The 14,501-nt window shown below is 35.7% G+C and overlaps 1 protein-coding gene across 12 annotated transcripts in view; it reads left to right on the top strand.

Annotated features, from left to right (window-relative positions):
* The window catches only part of PPP1R12A (protein phosphatase 1 regulatory subunit 12A), a 178,025-nt gene that overhangs the window by 120,409 nt on the left and 43,115 nt on the right, over positions 1-14,501 (top strand). For 5 of the 12 annotated variants that reach the window (XM_055395311.2, XM_055395314.2, XM_055395317.2 and 2 more), the window contains 5 exons: positions 3,163-3,378; positions 4,595-4,689; positions 7,188-7,292; positions 8,097-8,264; positions 8,657-8,833. In XM_055395311.2, the coding sequence (XP_055251286.1) occupies positions 3,163-3,378; positions 4,595-4,689; positions 7,188-7,292; positions 8,097-8,264; positions 8,657-8,833 (761 nt within the window). Of the gene's footprint in view, positions 1-2,664; positions 2,782-3,162; positions 3,379-4,594; positions 4,690-7,187; positions 7,293-8,096; positions 8,265-8,656; positions 8,834-14,501 lie in introns of all 12 variants that reach the window. The other 7 variants (XM_088836824.1, XM_088836823.1, XM_055395312.2 and 4 more) reach the window with 5 other exon arrangements.

Genomic DNA, 14,501 nt, shown 5'->3' with positions numbered 1-14,501 from the left:
TATATAATATTATTCTGACACCAATATATAGGTATATTTGAAGGTGGAAGACTGAGTGAAAGAAGATTTATTAGCAAGTCATTGAAGTTTCCCAACATGATAAAGAATATAAATCAGAAAAGTGGCAGAGGTCTTACATAAAGGAAAGGAGGAGGTTTAGAGACTTGTCACTTAATCTATAATTGCAGGAAGATGACAAAGAAGAGGTCTAACATGACTTTCAATTTGCAAATTCAGGGGATTGGGGCTTCCTCCACAGTCCAGTGGTTAAAACTCCCTGCTTCCACTGCAGGGACCATGGATTTGATCCCTGATCAGGGAACTAAAATCCCACATCCCACATGCTTGCACAGCGTGGCCAAAAAAATTTTTTTTAGGGATTGAATAGATTATTGATGCCCATAACACAAACAGGGAACCAAGGGAGAGTTGGTTTGGAAATAAAGGTGTTATACTTTAAATATTGTTTCCGTTTCAGGTTCCAGTTTCCTTATCTATAGTCCATTCTACAGATAAATAGAAATTCAGGACTGGGAAATTAGTGAGATTGAGTTGCAGAATAGCAAATTTGAGAATAAGCTGAATATAATGCATGAGGATATAAAGAAGACCCTACTCCCAACACTCAGAAGAAAATAGAAAGAGAAGATAGGATATATGAGAACAGACTGTTGGAGTGCTTATGTTACAGGGCTTTGACAAGGAAAGTTGCTGCAATAGCAGCAACAGAAAGACCAAGAATGGGGGTAGTCAGAAGAATAGGAAAGTCAAAATAGTGTCCTGGTTATAAAAACAAAAAGAAGAATCTCAGGGAATAGGTATACTTGAGTTACTCAAAGAGGTTCATTTATACACAGGAAATAGAAAGATGCCTTTAAACAGATAACCAGTTCTTAAATTGAAATTTATGTTAGATAGAGAGGAGGTATATCAGTTTTAACAGTGCAGCAAAATTTCTGACTTGATAATACTGCCTCATTTTTCTAAATGTTAGTAAAGTTCTATTTCATCGGGTGGTTGCAGGACTAAATGAGATAACTCATATGAAGCACTTCGTTTAGGCCTGACACAAGTGAACATTTGTTAAATGTTCGCTTCTGTTGTAACATTCAGCAAATATTATTTACTATTTTATCATGGAAGAGTAAGATTTGTTTCTAGTTTGGGGAAGGTTCTAGGGGCAGAGAAGGATTAGCAAACCATAGTCTGTGGTCCAAACCTGGCCCACTACCCTACAGTATGCAAATTAGAATGCTTTTAATATTTTTAAATGGTTGGCAGAGGCAGGGGAAGATTAAAAGAAAAAAAGTATTTTGTGACACAAATTCTAACTTCATTGCCCCTAAATAAAGTTTTATTGTAACACACCCATGTTCATTCACTTGTGTGTTACCTATGGCTGGGTTTGTACTGAAATAGCATAGATGAATAGTTAAAGCCTGAAGTTTGCAACCTGACCTTTCATAGAAAAAAAGTTTGCCAACCAGTGTTCTCGAGTAGTGAGAACTCTGAAATCAGTAAGGAATCATTGCAATGCCTGTCATATTGAGTAAAATATTACAGAGCTTCCTGGACTTTCTCAGCCAAGGGAGACTTTAGTGTTTTACTGATTTTTTTTTTTTTTCACAGTGCCATTTGACCCAAAGGAGTACCTCTTTATTTCATTTATTAAGTAGTTACTACAAGTCGGTTAGTAATGGCAGTTTGTGCTGTGTCCAACAGATGTCACTGTACTTCACTTAAAATTTTAAAACATTCCATTGCACTCCTGTGATTTTGTTCTTGCATCTTGAATGCCTCAGTGCACATTTTGGGAACTGAGAAATGCTGTATGTCTTGAGTCTCTTTTCAACCCTATTGATAGGAATTAATTACTGGAAATAAGTAGAGGTTTTTTTGTCTAGAAAGTAGACCTCCAACATTATGGTGCTTTTAACAAGTTCTTTTAAACTTCTGTTACGGTAAACCTGGGCTATACATGTGAAAGAAAGGTTGTTTTGGGTTGTTTAATTTTTTAATTATCCATATCCTGTGCTAGTAGTAACTAGTTAGTTGCTGTGTTAACCGTCTATATTTAACTGTGGTTGAATATTTAAACTCTGTAAGTGCAGTTGATGAAGTGAACTAATTCAAGATTATGGGTGTTTCGTTTTTAGGGCTGTTGGAAAACTGAAATGAAATAAATATTTGTAGAAAAATAGTTTTTAGTTGACATGTTTAATGTTTGGTAGAAAAATCCAATGGTAAATTTAAGGCTATGATATTTAAAATATTAATGAATTAAATATTATGATTAGATATATATTGATGATTACTTTTGTTGTTGATGATGGATTTAAAATTTCTTAAACCTAGTACGCGGTGAATAAAAACAAAATTCAAGTGCAGTAGCTAGTTCACTCCATACTAGAATATTAACAGCTCTCCGTGCCTTTAACTGCTTTAGAAGTTTCTCAGTTAGATTTTTTCGGATGCTCTTATACCAAAACTGGAACTTACTCCCAGTGGCTCTTAAAGATTGGATAGTTACCCAGTATTGGGGTTTTACTTTATTATAAAATTCTTTTAAAAAAGGAGAAAAGTCTGTTTTGCTCATAACTTCCTTTTATATTTTCAAACTTTCAATCTGTGTCTCTTTACCTGTCTTATTTTAATTGGCTTTAGTATGATTTCATTGCTCCTATCATGCCTGTGGTGGAATCAGTAGATCCCGCATCGTGGAGGCAGGGCTTGCGCAAAACTGGCATTGTTCTTGTGCCCAGTAAGGGTGAAAAATCTATGGTGAGGCTTTTCCATGTGCAAGGATTTATATTAGGTTACAACATAACAAGTTTAATGTGAATATTGGTTTCAACGATGCATGGTTTTAAGTCATTATGGTGTGTTGATTTCTTTTCTCTGTATTTGCATCATAATTTTTCTGTGTGATTCAAAGTGTGGAGTGTGTGTTCTTAAACCTAACATCTCGACAGGTAATATTTCTTTTTTCAGTTTTAGATCTTTACATTTTGACTAAGACATTAACCTGCTTAGTAAGTGTTTCTCCTGAAACTATTAACTGTAATTTTAAAGCATTTAATCTGTAGACTTCTCCTTTCCAGTTTAAGGACTGATCGGTCTTGATAATTTTTTTCGTTTTCCTGAAAAATAAAATAAAAACAGTTTCCAACTTCAGCTACAAAAATTTCTCCCAAAGAAGAGGAGAGAAAAGATGAGTCCCCTGCATCTTGGAGGTTAGGACTTAGAAAGACGGGCAGTTATGGCGCACTGGCAGAAATCACAGCAGCTAAAGAGGCTCAGAAGGAAAAAGACACTGCAGGTGTTATGCGCTCGGCTTCAAGTCCCAGACTTTCCTCCTCTTTGGATAATAAAGAAAAGGTAATCTGTTTCACAATTTGGTTCCTATAAGAACTATAACAATTGGTTCTCTACTGTGTATCATTATTATATCTATATATCAACTTAATTCACTTGACTTAATGAATGACATGAAAATACAAATGTACCTACCTTTAGCCAATATCTGTGTGGACTATAATTACTGGGGAGATCAGATGTATTTACCCAAAACATAAATTATGAGACTATACTCAGTTACAGGAATCCTTTACTCTGTAAAATCTATCAAGTAACAAGCTAATTTTATTTATTAAGAAAGGTTTTCAAACTTTAGAAATGCATTTGTTCTAGACTGTGATTATACTCATAGGTTGCATTTATCCAATATCTACAATTTCTTTACCTACTTTTTCATCTGATACATCCCAGCTTTGTCCTAGTGAGCAATTTTAATAGCTATATTTTGAAAGACATTATTAAATTGCATTAAATACAGTGTACCACAATTCATTCAATGCTATTTTATATAATTGGATTATTTATTTTCCATTGCATTTTTAGTACTCAGATATTTTTCCATATAGTTTTCTTGCACTATATAAGAATGTTTATTTATATATATTGAAATTCAGAAATGAATTATTCATAAAGTAATTTTAGGATTTTTATTTTGTATAAATTTATTGTCCTGTTGTCTTCCAAGTACTTGATGGATACCATATAATGAGAATATAACAGATTCCATTACATAGCATCTATACTCTTAGATTTGGATAAATATAATTGAAATAACTTTTTGGTTTGTATAATGTTATATTTTTAAAGCATAAGTAAATAGCTTATATAACATAAATAATTGAGACTTACCAGTGAATCATATTTGAGAACTCTTTTCTCTGAAAGAAATAAGGATGTTTTGTCTTATAATACTATGTTACAGTAAATAATATGTTACAGAAGTTTTAGAAACAGTCATTAAAATGTGGAGAAATTTTTTTTATGTTAAAATGATCTAATTCTAGATTAAGGGAGAAAGAAAAGAAAATTGATTTGAGCAGGTTGTCATTTAGTGCTTATAGTCCTTGAGTATTGATAGACATCAGTTTTAGAGTTTAGCTAGGAATGATGGAAATATTATCAAACAAACTGATGAATGTGTAATTATACGTTGTTGCATACTTTTTCCATACTTTTAGCAGCATCTGTAATCAGTGCACTGATTTATTTTCACTCTTTTTTCCTTGCCATTGTGTAGGAGAAAGATAGTAAAGGAGCTCGGCTTGCATATGTTGCGCCTACAATACCAAGACGGCTCGCCAGTACATCTGACATTGAAGAGAAAGAAAACAGGTGGGTTCATTGTCATTTGCTTTTTTTATTTATTTATTTTTTTTACTATGAAATCTTTACTATCTCTGGCATAAGAGTTAAAATATGAGGCTTAGGTTGTTGTTATTATATGGTATATAGATTTCAGAAGAAATGGAGGGTATTCCTAATAGTAATAACACCAGGTACGTGGATCTGAGGAGGTACAGAATTGGTATGTTCATGAAATAACAGTATAAATAAAGGCATTATGGCTGTATCAGAGGGAGAGGACAGTGGTGGCAGATGAGGTCACTGACCAGCGTATGCTTCTGAATATTTGGAACATAATGCAGAAGGAGAAGGAAAGGAGAAAAGCCATGACTTGATCACTGACAACATTTTCATTTGTTCACTTTTCAGTGCATATAAAGTATGAGAACTTTTTAATAATGATTGTAGTCATGTTATAGTACTCAGTTTGTGTCTTTTTCTTTCACCTGAGATCTCATAAGCAGTCTTACATGTTAGCATGTTGACTATGAGGGCTACTCCATATTTTCTAAGGGATTCTTTCCCACACTCGTAGATAAAATGGTCATCTGAATTAAATTCGCCCATTCCAGTCCATTTTGGTTCACTGACTACTAAAATGTCGATGTTCAATCCTGGAGTCTGAAGTCAAGTGGGCCTTAGGAAGCATCACTACAAACAGAGCTAGTAGAGGTGATGAAATTCCAGCTGAGCTATTTCAAGTCCTAAAAGATGATGCTGTTAAAGTGCTGCACTCATCATGTCAGAAAATTTGGAAAACTCAGCAGTGGCTACAGGACTGTAAAGATCAGTTTTCATTCCAATCACAAAGAAAGGCAATGCCAAAGAATGCTCAAACTACAACACAGTTGCACTTATCTCACATGCTAGCAAAGAAATGCTCAAAATTCTCCAAACCAGGTGTCAGCAGTAATAAACTGAGAAATTCCAGATGTTCAAGCTGGTTTTAGAAAAGGCAGAGGAACCAGAGATCAAATTGCCAGCATCCATTGGATTATCGAAAAAGCAAGAGAGTTCCAGAACAGCAACTACTTCTGCTTTATTGACTCCGCCAAAACCTTTGACTGTGTGGGCCACAACAAATTATGGAAAATTCTTAAAGAGATGGGACTACCAGAACCACCTGACCTGCCTCTTGAGAAATCTGTATGCAGGTCAAGAAGCAACAGTTAGAACTAGGCATGAAACAACAGACTGGTTCCAAATTGGGAAAGGAGTACGTCAAGGCTGTATGTTGTCACCCTGCTTATTAAACTTATATGCAGAGTACATCATTTGAAATGCTAGGCTGGATGAACCACAAGCTGGAAGCAGGATGGCTGGGAGAAATATCAGCAGCCTCAGATATGCAGATGACACTACCTTTATGGCCAAAAGCAAAGAAGAACTAAAGAGCCTCTTATTGAAAGTGAAAGATGAGAATGAAAAAGTTGGCTTAAAGCTCAGCATTCAAAAACTAAGATCATAGCATCTGGTCCCATCACTTCATTGCAAATAGATGGGGAAACAGTGGAAACAGTGTCAGACTTTATTTTTTTGGGCTCCATAATCACTGCAGATGGTCACTACAGCCATGAAATTAAAAGATGCTTGCTTCTTGGAAGAAAAGCTATGACCAGCCTAGACAGCATATTAAAAAGCAGAGACATCACTCTGCCAACAGAGGCCCATACAGTCAAGGCTATGGTTTTTCCAGTAGTCATGTATGGATGTGAGAGTTGGACAGTAAAAAAGGCTGCATGCTGAAAATTGATGCTTTCAGATTGTGGTGCTGGAGAAGATGCTTGAGAGTTCTTTGGACTGTACAAAGATCAAATCAGTCAATAATCCTAAAGGAAATCAGTCCTAATTGTTCATTGGAAGGACTGATGGCTAAAGCGGAAGCTCCAATACTTTGGCCTCCTGATATGAAGAACTGACTCCTTAGAATAGACCCTGATGCTGGGAAAGATAGAAGGCAGGAGGAGAAGGAGATTCAAAGAAAGATGATTGGATGACAATACCGATTCATAGACATGAGTTTGAGCAAAGGAGTTGGTGATGGATAGGGAAGCCTGGCGTGCTGCAATCCTTGGGGTCACAAAGAGTTGGACACAACTAAGCAACTGAACTGAACTGATATTAGTGTGTATTTTCAAGAAACATTGTTTTTCATCAATACATAGTATTTGTAGGGTAGATCTGCTGATATTAAAGTAACTATCCCCCTGCCCAAACTATGGACATTGAAATTATACAATATTTTATCATCATAAATAAAACTTCTGTAGACATTTCTATTTCCCCTCATAAGTAGACTTATTCTTTAGGTATAGAATCTTAGAACTGGAATCTTAGTGAATTACTTTCATTTCTTAATAAATATTCCAAAGTGTTTTTCTAAAGGATTTTACTAGTTTTTACTTCTACTATGTTTATTAATGTGCAGCTTCTTTAACTGTATTTTAAAATTATTTGCCAGAATCTGAAGGATTTTTTTTTCACAGAGAGTCTTCAAGTTTGCGAACAAGTAGTTCATATACAAGAAGAAAATGGGAAGATGATCTTAAAAAGAATAGCTCAATTAATGAAGGATCAACTTATCATAAAAGGTAATAATATAATTCTTAAGTAACATTCATGTATTCTTTTATTAAAATATGAGGCAGTTTGTTGGGAACTCTCAATTTAATATTAAAAATGTGCCTTTATATATTTTTTGTTGTTTAAATAAAACTTCATTTAGAGACACAGAATATATATTTAATGACAGGTTGAAAATTTGCTCGTACTTGTGCCTTCCTATTATGTATTTTTAAATTAAATATTTTGAAGTATCTTTTAGATTATATTGAAAAGGAACTCTATATAATTACATTTAAGTCAATTACGTAATTGACTGGAGCATTTGAAATAGTAACTTGATTTATCTCATTTGGTGACTTGAAAAGTTTTTACTTGTGTTAGAACTCAGAGTAGTAGAAATGCCTTGAATTGAAATGTTGGTAATCAAAAAGACTAAAAGATCAACAAATAATATAGGCACGGGTCACTCCTCAGGCTGTGGCCCATTGCCGAAACTTTTTTTTTCCAAAACAGTTAGTTTTAATTTCCCCTGAGTAAAACCAAAGTGTTTTTCCAGGCATGTCCATATTCTGGAAGCGTATGCTGTCAGATCGCCTTTAGATTGTGCTGGTGGGTGGGGGTTTGGTGAACCAATACAGTGCCACATTAGTGGCACCATCCAGACTCTAGCAGGTTGTAGGCGCAACTCTTGGTGCTGCAGCCGGTGGTGTATTTAGGAACACGGTTTGGAAGAGTTTTCTCCTAGCCTTGTGAATCTGTATAATGTATAGGCGTTGACTCTAGAATGCACCTGCAGACACATCCTATATAGATATGACTCTTTCCTTTAGTTGCTCCTTTGGTAGAAGACAAGATGATTTGATTAGTTCTAGTGTTCCAAGCACCACATCAACACCAACAGTTACCTCTGCAGCTGGGCTTCAGAAAAGCCTGCTCTCCAGCACAAGCACTACTGCAAAGCTTACAGCGGGTTCCTCCTCAGCAGGCACACAAAGCAGGTGAGTCACAGGCACATGTGTGTTCAGGCCTCCTGTGTGCTTTGTATGTGCATGCATTTTCGTGTAGGAGATTGTGGGGCTCTGGATTTTTTCATTGGCCTGGTTAAAACTATTTACAAACAAAAATTGGTTCCAAAAGAGCAATTATATGTCTGGGGAAAAAAATTAAGTTCCTCACTTAAGACCTTTTCCTTGAATTAAGCTTCTTAAAATGTAAATTTCTCTTTGACAGCTCTGGGTGAACTTCTTGGTTCATGGTTGAAAGATGTCTCACGTTGTGTTTAAAAAAAAAATCCATCCCTGTAGTCACATGTTTTCAGCTGCTAGAAAGTGCTTTCATTGTTTAGCTGTTTTCCTTTTCTCTTTTTGTGTTGCTGCTTGTGATGCTATAGTACCTCAAATCGTTTGTGGGCTGAGGATAGTACTGAAAAGGAAAAGGACAGTGTTCCTACGGCAGTGACCATCCCTGTTGCTCCAACTGTTGTTAATGCTGCAGCCTCTACCACAACCCTGACTACAACTACTGCTGGCACTGTCTCCTCCACTGCAGAGGTCAGGGAGAGACGCAGGTGTGTACAGGTCATAATAGCACTGCTGATATATCTTGCCCAATGATGTAAATTGTCTGTTTTGTTCTGTTTTTTTAATCTTGGAAAGTTGGTGTCTGTCTCTTCAGTAGGTTAATACAATGAGATAACCTGTGTCAGCTCAGAACTCTGTAAATTGATATAATTAGCAATTATTAGCATTTAGGCCTGGTAATCCACCTCTGACAGTTCTTGTTGAAAGGCACTGAGCCAGGCAGTTATCTTACTTAGCCATCTTAGTTTTAATGGTTGTTAGAATTCAAAAAATTTTTGTAGTGACAATCTAAATACGTACTCTAAACACATATCAAGCAAATCATACTCATGGAAAATTAGATGTCACATGAAAAAGACAAGTTTTTTATTCTTCTCCTTGTTTCCCCCTTCTACCTCATTGTTAAGAAATTTGATGCTTAACAGGTTCCTTTTTGTTGTTGTTACATTTGAAAATTTCATTTTAAAATTCCCTTGTTGAAGAATGACTTCTTAGGCTTATGTGTAACCCAAATAATTTTACATATGTTTAATACATTCACTTAGTTTAAATTCTGGTATTTGAACATAGAAGACACTTGTTAAATTTTTTAGAGAGTCTGTGAATTTATTTTGTGTGCTAAAACATACTTTGAGCACTGCTCTCTTCTTCCTGTTGCAGCCAATTGGTATGGAATCATAGATGTGGAAAGGAACTTACTGTTATCTTTTATGATATCCTTTACAGAAGAAAACTGAGTCCCAGCAATATTAAGTGACTTTTCCACTTTTATATGATTAGTGTGAGAGCTAAGGCTAGGCCCAAGATTACGGGAGAATCTGTGCAGGGTTCTTTCTGTCTTGCTATATTGCTCATTGACCCTAGCTTTGAATTTGGTTTACCCCTTGGGAAGGAATATATTTTAGGAAGCTAAATGTAACCTCTTTAAATATGTTATTCTTTCAGAATTAGCTACATAACTGATATTTTCCATAACTAAATTACCAACCAGATTAATCTGCTTTTATTTCTGGCACATAGTATTCATATATAGACAGTCTTATATATCTTTTGTCTCTGATGCCTAGCAGAATGCATGGCTTGCTGTAAAAGTGTTAGCATCGTTACAGTAAATTTGTGGTGATTATATGGAAAGTAACAAAATGTTATGAAAATTTTTTTAGATTAAAAAATTTTTTCTTTCCTGTCATTGCAGCTTTAGTTTCTGTCAATATATTTATATTTCATTTCTATTTTTATGGTGAAATTTAATGATACTTCAACAGCACTACAGGCACTTTGTGATTTGAATACCAGTACAAGTCATATCGTATTTTAATTATGCTTGCTTGATTTTTCTCTAAGTTTAGTAAGTTTTAGGTTTGGGGGTGTTTTCAGTGAGACCATAAGTCAACAGAAATTAGAGGATCATAGGCATTCATTCTCTTCTAGTGAAAATAAATTTAAGGGCCTTTAGAAGGTAGTTAGAGGGGAAAAGTTTTAAGAATTCTTGATTTTTTTTTTTTTTTTTTTTTTTACTCCTTGTCTGCCTTAATCCTAAAATAAGAGTTCTCTGTGGGTCAGAATTTCTTCTTCTGTAAAATCAGGCATTTAATTAACAATTTTTGACTTCTGGAATCCTTTCTATTTCTAGCATTCCATACTTTAAAATTTTTTTCCAGTGACAATTAAGGCCAGTGACTATCTCCCAAAAATCATCAGTTGTTTCAGAACTAGTAAATCACAGATTTCTTTATGTTGTGGAAAAGTATTAAGTTTCAGCCTTTTAGAATTAATTCTGTAAGATTTTAAATATTGAGAATTAAATATTTGGCGATGTTGTTAAGACACAGCAGGTCCTAATAGTGTAAGGAAAAAAATGTCTATTGACATTTTTCCTAGTCTATATTATAGAAAATTTGTCTTGTTTCAGTGATGTTTGCAGTAATATTAATGTTTGTGTTTTGTTTGATGTCAAATACTTGTTTGAAATTTTGGCCTTGTTGTTTGTCTTTTTTTTTTTGGCCACTCAGCTTGTGGGATCTTAGTTCCCCAATCAGGGATTGAACCCTGGGCCCTGAGCAGTGAAAACTCAAGAGTCCTCACCACTGGACTTCCAGGGAATTCCCCTGTTTTATCTTTTAATTAAATTTTATTAATTATTTCCAAATGTTATATGGTTGAAAATTTTCCCCTGTATCGTATATATGGTGATGTGGGGTTGCCATTCCCTTCTCCAGGGGATCTTCCCAACCAGGAATTGAACTCTAATCTTCTGCATTACACGCAGATTTGTTACTGTCTGAGCCACCAGGGAAGCCCTGAATATTCTGTGGCTTAAAAAGATGTTAATACATTTATGCCATTTTTATATACCCTTACATACGTACTTTTAAATACTATATAAAGTTACTGTGTGCACTGTTAAGTTCCACAGTGTTCTTGAGTTTTCCTGGTTTTATTGATCAGGTTTAGGTGAGAATTTTCTGTTTTTATAAAATTTCCAGTTGATTAATTGGAGGGGGAAAGCATCAGGGAGAAGAGAGGAAAAGCTCACTTTAAATAGATGAGTTCCCTAGTGGCCTAGAGGTTAGGATTCCTGACTTTCACTCCCATGGCCTGGGTTTAGTCTCTGATGGAGAAACTGAGATCCCACAAGCCTCAGGGAATAGCAAGATAGACAGACAGGTGGGGCTTTATGAAAAATTATTTCATTATTCAAGTATTTCTAATTCTCCATAACCTTTTCAAACTGCAAAATACTACCTTACCGATAACTTCATATGTGTAGTATGAATTCCAGTGGTTTCATACAACTACTCATTTCTACCATTTTCCCTTGACTCGGCCAACTCCCATTTGACCACTTATCTTCCCTCTGGAAGGAAAAATGCTGAGTGAGAAGCAAGGGTTGGTATTGCTTTTTAGAGATGTAATTTGGTTGACTAAGCTGAAACTCCAATACTTTGGCTACTTCATGCAACGAGTTGACTCACTGGAAAAGACTCTGATGCTGGGAGGGATTGGGGATGGGAGGAGAAGGGGATGACAGAGAATGAGGTGGCTGGATGGCATCACCGACTCAATGGACGTAGTTTGAGTGAACTCCGGGAGTTGGTGATGGACAGGGAGGCCTGGCATGCTGTGATGCATAGGGTCGCGGAGAGTTGGACACGACTGAGCAACTGAACTGAACAAAAATATGAATATTATTGAAACAAACAAACAGAAAGGTGTCAGTTGCTCAGTTATGTCTGACTCTGTAACCCCATGACCCCGCTGTCCATGGAGTTCTCCAGGCAAGAATACTGGAGTGGGCAGCCATTCCCTTTTCCAGGGGATCTTCCCGTTATAAATAAATATAAATGTTTCAGCCAGTAAATGTTAGGGAAAGAAATAATATACAGAATAATTGCCTTTATTGGGGAAAAGTCCTTAATATGGAAATAACCTTTGGATTGGTCAGAAAATAGTGGGCAGTCTAAGACTAGTAAGTAAAATTACACACCCTATGTAGTTAAAAGGAAGAAATCCAGTATGACAGTATGTTGCAGTAATGTTTAGGGCAGCAATGAAATTTGGTATATTCTGCCATCCTTTTTGATGACTAGCTCTTTGGAATTAAAAACATACTAAAAACATGAATTTTCTGTCTTCTGTATGTTCTTCTTAGAGGTCTGCTCTGAATAGACAGCTCAAGGAAGGAGAAAGGAACTAAACATCAGATGGGGATTATCAAATGTATAGGAAATATATTATACATTACAAATTGATAGGCTAGGTTTTTATGCTAATTTAGAGCAAATGTTTATATGGAAATTTTAACTGAACAGAGTTTACAAAACTTGGAGCTAGTAATTCTTATGCCCCTAACCTGCATATGATAAATAAGTTTATTAACTTTCATAACTGCTTGAAAGTATTGAAAAAGAATCTAGACTTCTTGGGAGAGAGTGTGATAGTTGATAGTACTGTTTTCAGTGTGGGTAAAAGGGCATGCAAATTTCCCTGCTTTAAACTAAATATGAAAAACTTGGACCATACATAGTGGAAATCAGAATTTAGCCTTTTATGTTCATTTGACTTTTCAGAGCAGCTCATGAAATGCTGAAGTAATACAAGCACCTGTCTAGGCTGCTGTAAACTTCTGTTTAACTAGATGTTCTGTCATATTTAGGTTTCATCTGTTTCTGTTATTGTTTCTCTTCATCTGGTGGAAGTACAAAAGCAATGAATTGCATAGAACCAGTCGGTACATAAATAAGTTGAACAGATGAAAAAACAGCCATTGAACCATATTTTACAGGCTAATATTTCAGAGCACTTTTATACATTTAATAGATATCAGTCAGTTCAGTCCCTCAGTCATGTCCAACTCTTTGTGACCCCATGGACTGCAGCACGCCAGGCATCCCTGTCCATCACCAACTCCTGGAGTTTACTCAAACTCATGTCCATTGAGTCGGTGATGCCATCCAACCATCTCATCCTCTGTCATCCCCTTCTCCTACCACCTTCAATCTTTCCCAGCATTATGGTCTTTGACAATGAGTCAGTTCCTCACATCAGGTGGCCAAAGTATTGGAGTTTCAGCTTCAGCATCAGTCCTTCCAATGAATATTCAGGACTGATTTCCTTTAGGATGGACTGGTTGGATCTCCTTGCAGTCCAAGGGACTCTCGAGAGTCTTCTCCAACACCACAATTCAAAAGCATCAATTCTTTGATGCCCAGCTTTCTTTATAGTTCACCTCTCACATCCATACACGACTACTGGAAAAACCATACACGGACCTTTGTTAGCAATAATGTTTCTGCTTTTTAATATGCTGTCTAGGTTGGTCATAACTTTCTTCCAAGGCACAAGTGTCTTTTAATTTTATGGCTGCAGTCACCATCTGCAGTAATTTTTTTTTTTTATGCCCCCAAAATTAACTTTGTCACTGTTTCCACTGTTTCCCCATCTATTTGCCATGAACTGATGAGACTGGATGCCATGTTCTTAGTTTTCTGAATGTTGAGTTTTAAGCCAATGTTTTCACTCTCCTCTTTCACTTTCATCAAGAGGCTGTTTAGTTCTTCTTTTTTTTTTATTTTTTTTTTTCTATTTTATTTATTTATTTTTTTTTATTTTTTTTTTATTTATTTTTTTTATTTTTAAAAAGAATTTTATTAAAAAAGCACAAATGCAAAGAAATGAACAGAGGAAAATTTATGCGTCGAACCTGGACTGGTCACTATGATAATATACATGCTACAATTCCATTCTCTCCAATCATTCCACCTTCACCCTCTCCCACAGAGTCCCAAAGACTGTTCTAAATGCCTATGTCTCTTTTGCAGTCTCTTATACAGGGTTCAGGTTACCATTTTTCTAAATTCCATATATATGCGTTAATATACGGTATTGATGTTCTTCTTTCTGGCTTACTTCATTCTGTATAATTGGCTCCAATTTCATCCACCTCATTAAAACTGATTCAAATGCATTCTTTTTGATGGCTGAGAAATACTCCATTGTGTATATGTACCAAAGCTTTCTTATCCATTCATCTGCAGATGGACATCTAGGTTGCTTCCATGTCCTGGCTATTATAAACAGTGCTGCAATGAACATTGGAGTACATGTGTCTCTTTCAATTCTGGTTTCCTTGGTGTGTATGCCCAGGAGTGCGAT

Source organism: Moschus berezovskii, chromosome 6, assembly GCF_049115385.1.
Source record: "Moschus berezovskii isolate FMDL1 chromosome 6, NW_MosBer_1.0, whole genome shotgun sequence".
Classification (NCBI taxonomy): domain Eukaryota; kingdom Metazoa; phylum Chordata; class Mammalia; order Artiodactyla; family Moschidae; genus Moschus; species Moschus berezovskii.
This window is presented reverse-complemented; position numbering and strand designations above follow the sequence as displayed.